We start from the raw sequence: 16,864 nt of genomic DNA, 5'->3' as shown, positions 1-16,864 counted from the left end.
GTCAGCTCTGCGCAGCTCTGCACTTTGCAAACATCACAAGAAGTGTTCAATAAGGTAGAATTGAAATAAGTTATTTCCAAAATTAAACCCTAGTGGGCTGAAGTGTTGCTTTTCATTAAAAAAAGTATATATTAAAATTCATACACTTGAGTTGCTATTTTCATGTTTGACTTTCACTTACTCACAAATCAAGCATGCTCGAAAATAAATGGTCGGCTTTTTAGAGACATATTTTGCTCTGACATGTGGCACAAATCTTATGAAACCAACAGAACACATTTACATCATTTCATTCTTAGAGGGAATAAAACAAAAGTTTGTTTTCAGCCTAACAAAGTGAACTAATCAAACACAATTTACACCGAAAACCTTAAAAAATCTTTGTAGCCTCAATGGAAATCCACTGGTCTAACATGATTAAGATACTAGATCTTAATTGTAATAAATGCAAAGATTACCATCATATAGAGATTGATTAATTATGTTCCAGTATGATGCAGCTGTAAATGTGATGGATGTTTTTTATTTGAGCAGACAGTGATGAACAGGTCCTTCTGTGGCTATAATAAAGCCTCTGCCTCTCTCTCCACTTTTACACGTCTGTGACTAAGAAGGACACCACTATTAAGAGTTTGAGAGTGTCATTGGAGGGCTTTGATGAGTTCATGACATCAGTCTCACTCAGCTCTCTGCTCGTGACTTTTCATCACACAGACACAAGACGAGACCAGCGCTTGTACCAGACTAAACCACAGCTCAAATATATTCATTCTGGGCGCCGCAAAATATTTGGGAATGAAAGTGTCAGCAGAACGCTCGAGGTTAATGTTATGGTAATGGAATCTGTGGAAGCGAATTTTATAGTTTCTCAAAATTGAACGAAAACAGCAACACGATCGGGAGGGGGAAAAAAATACATTCTCACATCAATATGTCCCAAATTATACTGTGCAATGTATTTACACTGTCCCAAGACATGCTGTAGCATAATGTGAATAATGCACCTCGCTGGGATTAAAATCAGAACTGTATTTGAACCTCTCACAATAAGACATACTATTTAATTATATTTCTCCTTGAAATACTTTTAATTGACCAATTCAGTGGAGTGCTCTAATATGTAATGCAATTGGGATTTTTAAAGAAGGGCAATTCCATTTTAAGCATCATATTCTTAAAATGAGTGCATTTTTCACTGCACTTTCTTATCTACAATGTTGTGATGTTTTTTTGTAAAAGAGTGTAATACTAAACTAATATATATATATATATATATATATATATATATCAGATTTCAGTGTTGCGATTATTGTGAGAAAAAACATCACGCTTAAAATGATTATTCACGATTATTGAGATTGTGACCAAACAACTGTGATATTTTTAATTTTCTTTCATTCCTGTGGTCCAACATGTTATTCTTCCTCAAGATTGTGAGCAGCTTTACAAAACTGAACTTTCTCAAAGAAAACTATGTTAAATGATAAAATTATTTATCTACATTATTACATTACATTAGTTTTGAGCTGTATATTGAACAAAAATATTTAATTTTGCTAAACTATAACGATTATTATTTTTTTGGTTCTCACTATTATATTGTGACCGAATAATCTTGACATCCCTATGCACGACTAAGAAGGCTGGACTCATTAGTCAGTGGAATAACTGCTGAGGGTTTGGAACTGTGTTGTAATTGGTCACAGAATAGAACTCTGCACAAGCCGAGATGCTGGTGTCTGTGACAGCAGGTGTGATGACCCATTAGTGATTAGTCATAGCCGACTACCAGCTCCTGATCAGCGCAGACACTGAGCCAGTAATGTGCCAGCATGGGCTTCAAAATGTTGCCTTTTATAACAAATGTCAGGTCTAGAAGAATATTTCAAGTATTCTTACTTAAGCATTCTAATATATATACTAAGAATAGGGCCAACACAATATATATCATAAACGCTTTACAATTGAATTTAATTATTTATTTTGCTGACAAAAATGTTACAGATTAAAAAGACAAGCTCAAATGGACCATCTTCATAACACACATAGTCAGACTGGCCTGCGTATAACATGTAGCCAATAGAAAAATACTTACTTTTAACTGTGCCTTTGACTGCATCAACTACAAATGCAATTGAAATGAACAGTGCTATGACCTCCTCCGTCGACCTGCAAAACAAACAAACAAAACATTGATTCCCTGAATAAAATACAAAGAGGGGCATTTTAGTAAGAGGTGGTCAATGAAAAGTTCCCAAATCCAAATATGAGGTAAAAGCATATAAATCTATAATAAAATAATGTGGGTATAATCTGGATATTCATATGAACATTGCTTAATCTGTTTTTCACTGTTTTTCACTTTTTTTTGTGGCAACTGTTGTTGTGATTTTGGGTGTTATAAAATAAATTTAATTGAATTAAATAATTCATGAAAAAGGCTATATACCATAGTATGTTAAATGATAAATGATATGTTTACAAATACTGTAAATGTAAGACCTTTTAAAGAGCTTCATTAGAAGGCTGAGGTTGAAGATGCCTCCCAGTATAAGGAATAGGCAGTTCCAGAGACCAATGCAGGCGTAAAATGCTGGGAAGTCCAGGTTGTAGTCATCACATATACCTCGAATTACTGTAGAGGAAAAAATGAGGCTCCCATTCATGATTTGTACTTGCTAAAATGCCTGCACTATAGACGGTACACTACATGCTTCATTAAAATTCATCCTAGTGTGTCAGATAATGTGTCCACAAGAACCAAACTGCAAACTGATCCATGTTGATTTAATCGATGTAAAATATGCTATGTTAAGTATTGATCCTTTGTTGAAATACAAGTTTAATACAACAGAGGACTATTTTCCCTTTAGACAATCAAAGATCAGTGTTAGAGATTTTATTATGGAGTAAGACAAGGTACAGATCCATACAGTGTGTTCACAGAATTACAATGGGGTTATTATGGATGAATGTTTTTAAAGTTTAAAACAGAACAGAACAAAAACAAACAAAACACTGGCGTTTGTCTTTAAGAAAAGGCATCTATTGTACATACTTGTATGCTGCTTTATGTGTTTTGGAGATGCAAATTTTAGATTCTGCTGAGAATCAGTCATAGCACTACAGTGGTGAATAACTGGTACTGATGTTCAGGAGATTAATTATGTTGTGGAGATGGAAATATTCTACAAGGGCAAAGAACAAAGACTCTTATGACATGGGTTTTACAGCAGTTGTAAAACATTCATCCAAACACACCAAACAGTGAAAAGAATTTCATTCAGATCTGAAATGACTAACACTAGAAATAGAGTGATTTGGTTGTAATGCCGTGCAGATTTTTGCACTGATGAGTTACAACTTTACAAATAGACCATTGTTCTGCTGAGGTTGGCTGCTGGAAATGCATTCATAATTACCCCCTGGGAATGTGCTTCGTAAAACTCTAACCTATATACTTCAAACATGGCCCCACCACAAACAGGCAAACGGCTCTGGTATTATTATGAGAGCGCCTTGGCATTGCAGCCTCACCACGGGCTTGATCTGCAGCTCCCTCCGTCAACATGCTTTAGATCCCAACTACTGCTGGCGGCAAACACGCAGACCACACTTATGCTCTGTTGTCTCTGTGTGCTGAATATAAAGTATACATGTCCATGAGTTAGTTTGTGACCCCAGGCTTTTGGTAACCAGCTCTTACATAATGACATTGTTCTGGGAAAAGGAATTTGTGGATAGAATTACCCTGATGATGTGGTTTTCTCTTTTATTCAAAGAGGATGCTCTGATATTTAACATAATCTCCTGTTTTTAAATGTGCAGTTAACTGGGAGAGTACATACCGCTGATGAAGATGGCTAGAGGAGCAGTGGTCAGGGGGATTACCAGAGGAGAACCTGCGAACAGTGAGTAAATGACCCCTCCGATGCTCTGCCCAATGATGGTCTTACGGACATCTAGACGAAAGAGAGACAGCGAAAACACGCGGGAAACTCTCAGCAGACGTGATTGATGATCATTTAGTAAAATTGCTCTGAAAATGCGACTTAAACCAAACATTTGTGAGCAATTTCCCAAAAAACAGGATGTAGGAAAAAAAGAAAAAGAGCAATAAACAAAGACATAATGCTGTTATAGATTTGGCCACTTGGCAGCTGCTGAAGGGGAGCTTTAAATCTCTTCCCAAAAAGAATGGCAAGAGATTTCAAGGTTAACATTTTATTTTGTCAAACTTGTTTCTTATCATTTTTGCCTCTCTTAATAGGTATTGAGTAATTTCTCTCTGACCCCAATTATAGCTCTTACACAACAGTGGATAAATGGGACTAGATTTGTCCTGTAAAAACGTTTATGAGCTCTCGTCCCCTGATGACTATTAGCTTACAGTTTTATGAAGTTAAACACTGGAGATGTCAGTCAAGACATAAAACGAGAAGTGAGTAATGCTAATGTGATATTTAATATGCATGAACAAAATATGAATTCTTCTTGGGTTACAGCCTGTTTTAAATATATGGAGAAATTGAGAAAAATTGCCCTTTCAAGGTGAAAAACATAATAGAACTGAATTGTTTTTCCGTAGTTCTCTCCAACTGCTACAATTTCTTGTGGGTTTTGCATGTATATTGTTACTGTATTTAAATTAGTAGCTGTGGCTTTATAAACGCACACAACTGATCAGCGATGAAGGAAAAAAATATTATACCTCCAAAAAAGGTTTTGCAGGATTTTTAGAAATTAAAATAATTGATACAACACAGCCAAATGTAAAAATGTAACAGCCCATCTGTACGAGTCAAATGCTTGCTGCTCTCAAAAGCGGGCTACATTGTAATAAATAATTTAGAGAATCAATTTGTAATTCATTTTGTGCAAGTATAACTTCTGCTTGCAGGATAATTATGGTGAGCTCTCAGGAAGTCAAGCACCGTCTCTAACTTTAAAAGTTTTAGGGGCGGGTACCGATACATGGATATTGAGAAAGAATTATTAAGAATACGCGTGGCTCAAACTTGACTTTACCTATCTCTCCACGCGTGCTCTCGTCATTGAGCGAGCCAAACGCGATGGCGGGGAGGAGGATGGCGATGTAGAGAAAGATGGCCGTCGTCATGTACTTGAGCAGCGTTTTATTACTGCCAACGATACCTGAGGGCAAAAAAACACACACAAACCCATGAGTCACATCCAGCCCGTAATGGAGCGGAGGAGGACCTCATTTCCCAATGACACAAACAGCAGTTCATTATTCAACAGAACATGCAGGTAAACCACTGCAGCTCGCACTATTAAAACTGCTCATTTGGCTCCAGGTCATCCATCAAAAGGAGCAGTTATTGCCTTTTGCCAAATGAAAGATGGGTCATTTTGGCATAAAAACAACCCAAGATGATAGCACTGATTTTTGAAGCATTACTTTCCATTTATGATCATTATTATCCAATTGTTCACAACTGTGACAAAAATGGGCAGGTGGAGTCATGACAGGAAAATGTGGGATGAGCCAAATGTGATTGACTTCATAGCTGTGAAAAATGTGTAAATAATAATGGCGGTAGTTATTTTGAAGGAAATCTAGAGAAAAGAAGAAAATCTAAGACTGGGTGAGATGGTTTGTAGCCGTTTTTTCAGTCAAAACTTTCATGGAATATTTTAAATACAAGAAAATCACAATTTCTATGTGTAAACTGTACTCTTTTTAGTTTGAACCCGTTATATTACCACCGGTTTTAAATGCTGCAGTGCTAAATTTGTCCACTAATGGCTGTTGTAAGGCCAGAAAAAGGAAGTCATAAATCTAAACCTGGACTCAGTGGAGTTATTTGGAGGTAAGTATAAACTTTTAAAATAGTTGTGCCCCAACGCTACATATTTTACAAACTCCACCTAGTAGTTTAGTATTTTCCAAGAAGGTAGTTTGTGAGCTTAGCTTAGAAGCATGTGCCTTTTGTTTACACCAAAGGATGTCAAAGAATGTGTTAATACTTATTGGTTTAATATTGGCTGCAGGAATATTATTGTGTTGCGTAGGATTTTGGAGAGCTACATCTATTTGGTGCCATACTAATACAGTATTGATGAAACGCACATACATGGACAACAACTGCACATTTAAATACATATAGTATCTTTGTGCCGGAAACCTCACCATGCCGTCCTAGAATTGTGTGATTTTAAAATGTTGGGAGAAGATAAATGAAAACATGAAGTCGTGTCCATTGGCTCTGCAATGGACATTTGTGTGGGCAATAATCTCCTTGTTGAATAGGGGCTCATTTGATAGGTCAATAAAACCGGCTGGGAGCAAAAGCCTGATGCACCCATGTTTGATAGTTTGAGGGGAAATGAAAATGACAGTGGACAAGCTGCAGCATATTCCAAAAGGAAAACATCCTGAATAGTCATTTGGTCACTTGGATTGACTAGATTTGACACATGACACACAGATGTATTTGAGGCAAATGGTGAGTGACCAGTGAGGAGCAGCCATGGTCTACCCCCTACGTGTGGCGTAATAAGGAAAAGATGATTCATTCTGGTCAAAGGTCGAGCCTACCATCTGTGAAGTCCGACATGTAGAAAGGCAGTCTCCGGCAGAAGTCTTCGTAAATCCCTCGACCAGCTTTTAAGAAATCTTTACACTGGAAAATAAAAAAGTTAGATGTAATTTGTCAGACAGGTATTTTAATGACAATATTCACTTCCAATTAACTAAATGAATATGAGGAGGACTCTTATTAAATGTCTTTACTCCCGGACCATATGTCGATGGACTTGTCTGTGTTGAATATTAATACTGATGCTAATGAACTTTCTGAAATATCATTATTACATAATTAGTAAAATAGTTTATTCTCGAGGTAAAACACACACATCCCATGCCATGTTTGGCCTCATCTAAATTGAAAATGATAATCAGTCATATGTTGGCCATAGAAGAATATTTTTACTTAATATATTAAAGCCTGGAGGTAACAGTGATGTCTTTTTTTAGCTTAATAATGACTGGAACAATAGATGAACTTCCGATATAATGTGGCAAGAATAATCCTCGCTTCAAATCCGAATTTACCAAATTATGACTTTAGCACAGATGCAATGATGGTGTATTCGGTAGAAGTTCTGTAAAGTAGGTAATTAGTCAATAATTACTAAATAAAATAGGGCTTTTTCTACCAAAAACAACCTGAACCAAAACCCTTCATATATAATTTACAAAATAAACCAACATTTGTTTTACTTGGAGTTTGTTAACAAAAATAGCGAAAGTGGTCAACGGAAACACCGAAAATCGCACTTTTGACAGAGCAATTTGTATGTGAAGGATAATTGTCAGGTTAATTTATGACAAAAATAAGCCCTACACTCTTCTACATTAAAAATAAACATGGATTTTCAGTTTCATTTGTTAGCCTCACATCTGTACAGCAATTTACTTAGGATACATTTTCTTGATTACTGTTTTTTGCTGCAGTGACCTTTAAATTTAATATCATACATCGTGGCTGTGCTTAACTGTGAGCTTTCCTTTATCCTGCGCTCTGCTTGGGACCATCACACATTATCCATTATCTTTACTGCAGTCTCTCCATCCTCCCTGGTGACATTAGGAGGAAGGTACACTACAGGCTGGCAGTTCATCACTCGCCTGACGAACAGACTGTCACCATTCACACTCGCTCTCGCACCCTCAGACAATTTGGAGGCACCAATTAACCTGCACGTCTCCTCTGAACTGTGGGAGGAAGAGCGAGCGCCAAGGACATCAAAAACCCCACCAAGAAAAGCCCAAACGACAGAAAGCTTTCTTCGAACTGATTGTTCTATATGATTAGCAGAAGATAAAAGTTACCAGAAAAAATGAAAAAGTCTAAGCAAAAAAGGTCATTCATGATTCAAGATGGAACATTTGCCAATTGGAATCTGTTTTTAGATATAGACAAAATGAGCAAACAGATAAAGACCCTAAAGTATGACTATTGCCTGAGCTTGTTGAACAAATGTATTTCCTAGAAGCTGTTTTTGTTAGCTTGCTTTTGGCTCTGGTTTGCTAAACAATTGTCTTCCTATGGAATTACTGTCCACCTGTTTGCCATGTGTGCTGAATAGTTGAAGCAAACAAAAGGAAGAAAAACTATTAAAAAAAAACATTTGGCCTATTTTGACATACAATCTTATGGGTGGCCGGATGTTTTGCAGAGAGGAAGTGTGTGGTTTCTTGTTTTGGGCACATTTTATCATTGCATTTCCTCTTCATTTCACCTGCTCTCACCATTTGTCTCTTCCTATAAATCCTTGGTTCGTTGAGTGGCATTGAGCCTTTCAAGCCCTGGGATAAACGCCTAACACAATCCCGCACCAAAAAAAAAGGAAAGAAAAGAAAATACAGGGGAGGTTGGAATGTCTTGGAGCCCTGGCCTGTCAGCTGCGACATTAGCTGGAGATGTTGGTGCGTGGCATTGGGCCGAAACCAAAGGCAGGGGAGTTGTGACAGCGCAGTGAGAGATGTAAGGTCGTTTAGCCACTGAGGAGGGCTGGCAGGAGCTGATGCTGATTGATTAGGGCCACGCGAAAGATGGAAGAGTGGAAGCAAGAGGAGGAGGTGAAGAAAAAAATCAGGAGATGTGTAAATGCATGAGCACAGTTCCAGCTGTCCGCAGAGCTGTGACAAGAAGGACACAATTGAGCAGATGCAGGAAATGGCACAAGGAGAAAGAGATGTCAATGTGGGATCTGGTGTTTAAAGGTTTTTCTACATACACAACGAAACGATTCCCTCTCCACCTGAGGGAATTCAGTAAAGTGTGGGTAAAATGTTCTGTCTCAACACGTGTCTTTGAAAACAGCTGAACCAATGATCTGTCCTACAAGTACTACTGAAAACCAAGGTTACACAAATATTTAGGGGGAAAAAGCAATGATGAAGAGAATTCATGGGATGTTGAATCAAATTAATAAAAAAATAAAATGCACATAAGTCACATACCCAAAGAAGCTGTGAAAGACACCAGCACTTCCGTGAGCCATGCAGATAAGCAGCAAAAGTGGGTGAATGCTTTTTCAATGGAATTGTATAAGTGAAAATTGTATTCAAAAACATTGGTGTAGTAGCAATTAGATTTATCATTCACAATTGTTTCACACTAACATGTACGTACTTTAATGTATGTATGTATGTATGTACTTGAAGTATTTTTGAAAACGTGAGTCACTTTTCAATCTCTTGAGATAAAAAACATTAATAACATCGATCTCTTGACTAATAATTTGGGAATAAGTGCACTGTGTAATCCCATGACGTTGTAATGTGATCATTATCTAGCTGCATGTTATATTTGTGCAAAAGTTGCATGATACACCGATCATTCCAAATGAGTAAAAAAATATCACTTCAATCTTTGAATCAGGAATCGAACTGGGTCTAAACCAGGACTAGACTGGTACTGAACCAAGTTTAAACCAGGACTAGACTGGTACTGAACCAAGTCTAAACCAGGACTAGACTGGTACTGAACCAAGTCTACACCAGGACTAGACTGGTACTGAACCAAGTCTACACCAGGACTAGACTGGTACTGAACCAAGTCTAAACCAGGACTAGACTGGTAATGAAGCACAGACCTTGAGTGGCTTCTGGCTGCGGGGGTCAGTCTCCTCAATGCCGAGAGGAATGGGCAGAGTGTTGGTGGCTGTCAGCTGCTGCCTCTGAAACACCAGTGCCTCCTTAAACTCCTCTTGCGTCTTGGTCTCTAAAAGCTTTTGCCTGAATGAGATGTCAGAGAACAGAGTGGCGAACGTCCTGCCCAGCTCCATTGCCGTCTTCGTGCTTTTCTGTAAAGACAACAAATTAAAGTTGTTAGACCTAAAATAAGATGACAGCACTTAGAGAGGGAAACTATTTATTCCATATAATTCCCTTCTGTCTCATGAAAAAAAGCCGTGATACAATGCCATTTTGGTGATTTTAAATTGAATTTTCTGGATTGGTTTGCCTGCAGGGTGGTTTTTGTTGTCGCTAATTCGGTATCAATTCCAACTAAGTCTGTGAGGAGACCCGGTGAGGGGCAGAGTGGTGGTAATAATGGCCTGGCTGAGTACAAGCAGCGAGGAGCACGGTGCCAGGGAAGCCTTGTGGTCCAAGTGGTGCTGATACTATGCAGTGCTCCGGGCGAACAGAGGCAGCTGCAGCAAACAGAATAACTAAAGCCCATAAGCTTTTTTACACTAGCCACAGAGTCAGCCAGATTAATATAGGCTTGAATAGGCACAGGAAACTAGAGCTGGGTTGAAATAATCGATTTTCCGATGTTTAATCGATTCGCATATTAATGACCGATTATCGATTCGTACGTCCAAAGATCGATTTTATTTTTTTTATTAGGCCCGAGCGCCACAAGCTGGCGAGAGGCCTATTAATCTCGTAAGGCCGTGCGACGCACGGCTGCGAAAGTGCGCACATAGTGCGCACGAAATCGAGCGCAAAGCGCTCGCCCACTTCCAAACACTCACTAACGCACTCCTTCACTCATGCACGCCCCGTGCATACTAATTAGTAGTAGGAAAATGGAACATTACCGCTGTAAACGGGCGAAGCCCGTGCAAAAGTGCGCACTAAACGAGCACTTTACATTGAGATGACGACCGCGATGTGGTCGTCATCTCAATGTAAAGTGCTCATTTGCGCTAAGTACCTCACGAATACGTTCCCCATCTCTTGCATGTTCCGTGCATATAAGCATGTAATGCAAAACTTGAACATTATTACTGTATAGAGGGCCAAAAACACAAAGTGGGCGGAGCCCACTCAAAATGAACGAAAGTACCCGTCAGTGACCAGGGACCCACACCATGAGGTAGGAAAGCGCTAGCTTTCCGAAAATGTATAGTTTATGATATTTGAAAAATGGAAAACATTGTTTTCGCATCGGAATATTCTTCTTCTTCTTCTTCTTCTTCTTCTTCTTCTTCTTCTTCTTCTTCTTCTTCTTCTTCTTCTTCTTCTTCTTCTTCTTCTTCTTCTTCTTCTTCTTCTTCTTCTTCTTCTTCTTCTTCTTCTTCTTCTTCTTCTCGGGACCAACCCCCCTATTTTTCACCCAGTGAACATTGACGAAAAGTCACAAAAATTTGCACACCTCTAAAAATCGTGCCTCTCTACATTCTGGCTATTTCCCTTTTCTAAAATTAAAAAATTGGCGCGTCAGCGCCCCCAAATGTACCAAAAATGCATTGAGAGATGGGAAATGACCCAAAAAAAATCTGATCGTAGAATCATGAAATTTGGCGCAGAGGTAGATGGTGACAAGAGAAGTAAAAAATATTATTACGGCAACGCCGTCCGCCCAACCAAATGTCGGCCATATTGCTTCAAAAATGGCTAAACATGACTTCGGAGTTTTTCCAAACGTCGTACTTTTACGAACTCCTCCCAGGGCGTTGGCCCTAAAAAGCTGAAATTTGGTGAAAATGCTACTGAGGAGTGGGACATCAAAAGTTATCCAAATTACATTGATACCTGTCACGGTCTCTGTGCGGCGAAGCCGCAAACTGTAGCAAGAGTTTCAGAAATCTCCCAAATTTTACATTTCTGCCGTTTGCGCAGATAAAGTCCGAATTGCGTCAAATTAGAATCAGTTGTTAAACTCTTTGCCCTAAACCTACTTGAAGTGAAATAAATTAATTTGGAGCCACAGCGCCCCCTACAGATTTTATATGGAGGTTAAATGTAGTTTTGCGAAATTATATGAAATTTGACACACAACTCAATTTTAGAATCCCCATCAAAAAAGTCAATGAGACCCATGTCATAATTGTTATGGCGTTGCCGTAACGATGACCGAAACCTTCCATGTTATTCCAATGGGGAAATCGCCAGAACATGTTTACACTTTAGACTTTCACAAACTCCTCTTAGGGCGTCAGCCCTATTAACCTGAAATTTGGTGAGACTCATCTTCAGGGGTGGACCATCAAAAGTTATCCACATTTTTATTCAAAGAGTCACGGTGTCTGTGCGGCAAAGCCGCACATTTTGCCAAGAATTCAAAATAAAATTGCTTTTTGATGGTAAAACAAAGGGGAGAAGATGTGACAGCGTCACAGATTCAGCAGTAGATGTAATAAAAGGACAATTGGGGCGCTAACGCGCCCCCTCCTCTTGCGGCGTGGCGGCGGCGTAGCGAGGGCCGATCATTGCCGCTTGCGGCTATATTTTTTAATTATTATTATTATTATTTTTTTTTTAATTAAAATTCTCTTCTACATTTCTCTCAGTGAACTTCAATCTACCTTCAAGAAATTCTTGAAATTTGAATCGAAACCCAGCTCTACAGGAAACCATACCTTCTACCAGTTAATGAGAAGAAGAATTTGCTAAATGCTTAATACAAATGTTAAATTCACACTAAATGCTATATAAAGCAATGGCTGTAGCGAATGTCTCTTGTCATTTGTGGAAAAAACATTTACACTTCACTGCTATCACTAAATAAGCCCTGAAATATTGCTGGCGGTGTTGAGAATCCACACCAACATAACATAATTAATTGGATCCAATGCCCAATTAACTGAGGTTAATTTCTAATTTAGTTAAAATTTGATGATTACATACATAGCTGCTAATTCAGCATTAAATTAATTACTATGTCTTGCAAATATTTTCAATGTTAAAGGTTTTCATGTTCACAAATTCCAAATCCCAGCAATGCAAAGATATGAGGCCGGCAAAATCATGTTTTCTCAAAACATACGGTATGGAAGGCTGTTGCTTGACTCTATGAATTAATAAACTACTATAGGAGCAGTGGGAGTTTCTCTAAGACCAACTACACATGAATGTGTCAATAGCGGAGCTGTGGTTTGTTCACAACATGAATGACAAACAGAAACATATTTTAAAAGGTTATGTCCACTCAGCACATCCACTCACTGCTGAAGAAGAAGAAGAAGAAGAAGAAGAAGAAGAAGTGCAACTAAATGTGATCTTTAGACCGATCCTTTTAACGTGATGTGTGTGTGTGTGTGTTTATGGTTGCTGCGGTTAAAAAAAAGACTGGATGGTTTAACTTAAAATTGCACAGAATACATTTCTAGAACATTTGAAAAAGGGAAAGGTATTACAAACTATATCTTACAGTAAATGTGGGGCTAGTGCATCTAAATTAAAAAGTTAAGCGCGTTTATTTCCATTTTGTATTTGATTCCAACATGAGCATTGTCTCTACTGAATTCTGCTGAGCTGCTTTCAAACAGTGTGCGACAAACAGCAGATTTCAAAGTTTACCTCAAAAAAACCTGGTTGCTCCTGATTAATGCTCCAAACTCGCTTGTGGACCGATATGTATGAAATAAAGGACAAATCTTGCATCCACAGTCTCACTTTTGATTTGCATGTCAGCCTTGTCGTCGCTCTCCAATGGTTTCTTGTTATCTCCCGGGCTAATAAAGGCAAAAATAATATTTAATTGGGCTTATGACTGGTGCCTGGCTGGGTATACATTTGTAAGAAATAAGTAATTTAAAGTTTTGGCTGAATTTAAACAGTCTACAGCCACTCAGAATATAACAAAAATTAGATATTAGGGGGAGTCATGGCCAATTGGTCTTTCCAATGATCTCTGCCTGTTAAAAGGTACTTATTCATAAATCAGTTGGAGTTTGATATGAAAAGTTAAAACGATGCTGGTAGATAGGGTCTGCGGGAGAATTGAGAAAAAGATGAATATTTAAGCTAAGTCATTTGAACAGCGGTTATGAGATTTGCAAATGTCCTAATAATCCAGTAAAGTGGGATGAATAGCTGTATGGTCTGTCCCTGCAGTGTGAAAGCGGCTCGTACCATTTTGAGTGGGGTCAGGACCAGGATGACATAGCGGACTTCGCAGCAGTTTTCCCCCCAGTTCTGTGGCCGCTCCAGGCGCGAGATGCACACGTGACGGCGCTGCAGACTCTTGACGTTACAGCTGGAGAAAAAAATTAAGCGAGAGAGAGAAAGAGAGAGGAGAGGAGGATAAGGGTTTCATAAATGTCAACGGCTCTGCCCTTCATTTCCATAGATTAACCTCTTTCTCAGTAGCAACAGTTGGCCCTGGCATGATGCTCTTTAATGCCCACACACTATGTGAATGTGTCAGTGTACATCCTATTATAATGTAGCAATTCTGTATTCTTATAACACAAATAAATTGTATGTCATAGTTATAGATTTGTGAAATGTAAAGATTTCATTGACTTGTGTCGTAAAATGGGCAATTACAATATCAATAATCTTCATAAGAGTACATGATAAATATTAGGACAAAGTAAATGTCCCATGTCCCTCTGTTCTGTTCTATTGTGTTCATCTGTATGTTGTTATGTCACGTAAATGTGTAAATGTATGTGGTGATGGAAGTGTCTTTTCTGTGAAATGGCATTCCATTTCAAATGTAGTATTACAACATTCTCAATGAAAAACCTTGAAATACATATCAAGGTCATCTGGTTTTACAAAAAACAAAAAAGGTAGTTGTTTTTAACTGTTACATGCAGAATAGGTGATGTAGTTGTTGCGTGCTGTAGTTATGATCCCCTGGCCAAAAAAACCCCAAAACATACTGGGGGGGAGATTCTAGCACAGTCTGAGTGTGAGTGAGTGAGTGAGTGAGTGAGTCTTACAGGATGCAGAGCCATGACTGCTGGTACCGGACTCCTGTGGCTGTGGCTGTGACTCCCTGGATGGTCTCTGAGAGTAGGTGAACTGAGGACCAAGAAAGTACATTATTTCAAAAAATTGCATCAATTACGCACAGTATTTATGTAATATTAATTGCTCATATATTTTGGTGCCATGGATTAAATAACGATTCATGTACTATGCAATGATGTCAGCAAAAAGCCTTAAATACTCTTAAATCTGCTTCCTCGTGGACAGTCCCACGTTTCTCAGCATGATACCTAGATCAGAAGTGTCTAACGAGGTCGACTTTTGCTTGTGAGGGCGATGCTAGGGCTGTGTTTGCAAACTCCAGCACAACTTAATAATGATGTTCGACTTGGCCACAACACCACCAACGCAGTTAGCTACGAGGTTAAAACAACACAATTTTTTCCTCGCGCTGCCATGTGTACACAAAGCGACTCATTAAAGTGACCGGAGTTGAGCTGAAGATGCAAGCTAATAAGAGGAATCTCCCTTTTTCTACATGAATAATTGTGTGTTTGAGGGGGGGTTTCTTCAGCAGCTGCGAGCCTGCGCGACCCTACCCCAAAATCCCACCACTGGAGTCTGATCGCTTCTCGTTTAAACATGCTCTCCGACTCATCAGAAGTGAGCAAATTACTGGGTGGAAATGTTTGGATCTCGTAAGCAGCGGGGACCATCATTTCCATATCATTCTTGATTTTTTTTTTTCCTTCGATCTTTGTCTTTCTTTCTCTCTACCCCTCGCCGTCAATAAAGTATCCCTCCCATTCATGCCAGAAAATGATGGGCGTCACCATGACAACAGTATCACAGGAAGAGAGAATAAGATGGAGGGGGGCACATGGGGAAGAATGGATGAAAAGAAAGCTTGTAAGGGAAGAAAATGACAAGAGAGTCAGATAGATAGACAGAAAGACAGGCAGGCAGGCAGACAGACAGTGCCTGGCAAACAGCGAAACATTCACGAAAGACTAACCGGGCTATGGGAAAGAAAATATGCACAACAAGAATACGAAAACAAGTTAGGCAAGGGGAAAATGGACAGAGGAGTAGAAGCAGACGGACTGCGTTTCAATTCAATTAGTAGCAGTGAGTTTGACAGCTATGTAATAATCAAAAACCATCCAATTTCTCGTTGACGTCAAGGAGGGAAGAAAGAGAAGAGGATGAACAAAGGAATGATGGCGTGATAAAGCAAAAAGGGAAAGTGAAGCAGGAGCGATCGGTGTCAGCCACGTACATAGCTTTTTACTGACAACCGTTTGTGTTACTGAGAGACATGGCTTCGCAGGAGGAGAGTCATTTCAAGAGCGGCATCACGGCTTAGGTTTCCCAAGCTGTATTCTTATTGACAAACAGGTCGATAGGCTCATGATTGGTCCGGCAACACCACTTGACTTTAGATGTGCTTTAAATCCCTCTAATGCAAATAAACAATGATCAATATGTGAAACAGCTGTTTAATTTGATACTATTATCCCTATTACATGTTTATCCACTCCACCATCTACTACATTAATTAAAAGGCTTTGGCTCAGAGGCAGCTTCAATGCTACAGTCCTTGATTTATGACATGCCACAAGTAATGGCCTCAAAACTGAAATGAGAAAATTACATTTACCCATTATTTATAACACAGGGCTTCTTGTTTAATGTCAGACTGGCAGCATACAATACACTGATAAAGAATTAATGACAAATACCAAAACTAAATCTTAAACTTGATTGACTAATCTAACTTATATTTAAACATAAAATCTTGCAAATCCTATGTAAATGGATACATCAACTATATTTAAATATCAGTTCATGACCAGAGCCTGCAATTGGGGAATTTCCTGTTCACCAAGGTCAAATGTACTTTTACTTACATCTGTAGGGGAATGGAGATGGACATTCCACGGCCAGATAACAGAAAATCTCTCTTTGAACATTGTGGGGTTTTCTTTCTCCCTCTCCCTCAACGCAGGGAGCCGCTGTGACTTTTGTGATAACAGACCTTCTCCCCACAGTCTTACAGGAGGACGCCCCGATGAAAACCATGTTTTATGTGATTATGCCATGAATGTTCGTCTGAATCAACTCCATACATCGCATCCACTGTTTAAGGTTTTATATTCCCAATGCTTTAACTCAAGTGCCCATCACAGGTGAAAGAAGATGTAAAACGTGTCTACC

General features: G+C 38.9%; 1 protein-coding gene across 3 annotated transcripts in view; it reads right to left on the bottom strand.

Moving 5' to 3' along the window:
• The window catches only part of slc4a11 (solute carrier family 4 member 11), a 109,610-nt gene that overhangs the window by 17,143 nt on the left and 75,603 nt on the right, over window positions 1–16,864 (bottom strand). For all 3 annotated transcript variants that reach the window (XM_072457173.1, XM_072457174.1, XM_072457175.1), the window contains 8 exons: window positions 14,659–14,740; window positions 13,841–13,964; window positions 9,628–9,837; window positions 6,563–6,647; window positions 5,029–5,154; window positions 3,849–3,962; window positions 2,503–2,635; window positions 2,096–2,169 (listed from right to left, as the gene is read on the bottom strand). In XM_072457173.1, coding sequence (XP_072313274.1) covers window positions 2,096–2,169; window positions 2,503–2,635; window positions 3,849–3,962; window positions 5,029–5,154; window positions 6,563–6,647; window positions 9,628–9,837; window positions 13,841–13,964; window positions 14,659–14,740 — 948 coding nt within the window. The remainder of the gene's footprint in view (window positions 1–2,095; window positions 2,170–2,502; window positions 2,636–3,848; window positions 3,963–5,028; window positions 5,155–6,562; window positions 6,648–9,627; window positions 9,838–13,840; window positions 13,965–14,658; window positions 14,741–16,864) is intronic.

This window comes from Eucyclogobius newberryi, unplaced genomic scaffold, assembly GCF_026437365.1.
Source record: "Eucyclogobius newberryi isolate DKJ021-1_F unplaced genomic scaffold, fEucNew1.0.hap1 SCAF_21, whole genome shotgun sequence".
Lineage (NCBI taxonomy): Eukaryota > Metazoa > Chordata > Actinopteri > Gobiiformes > Gobiidae > Eucyclogobius > Eucyclogobius newberryi.
Note: the sequence above shows the minus strand (reverse complement) of the source record. Positions and strands in the feature narration are given on the sequence as shown.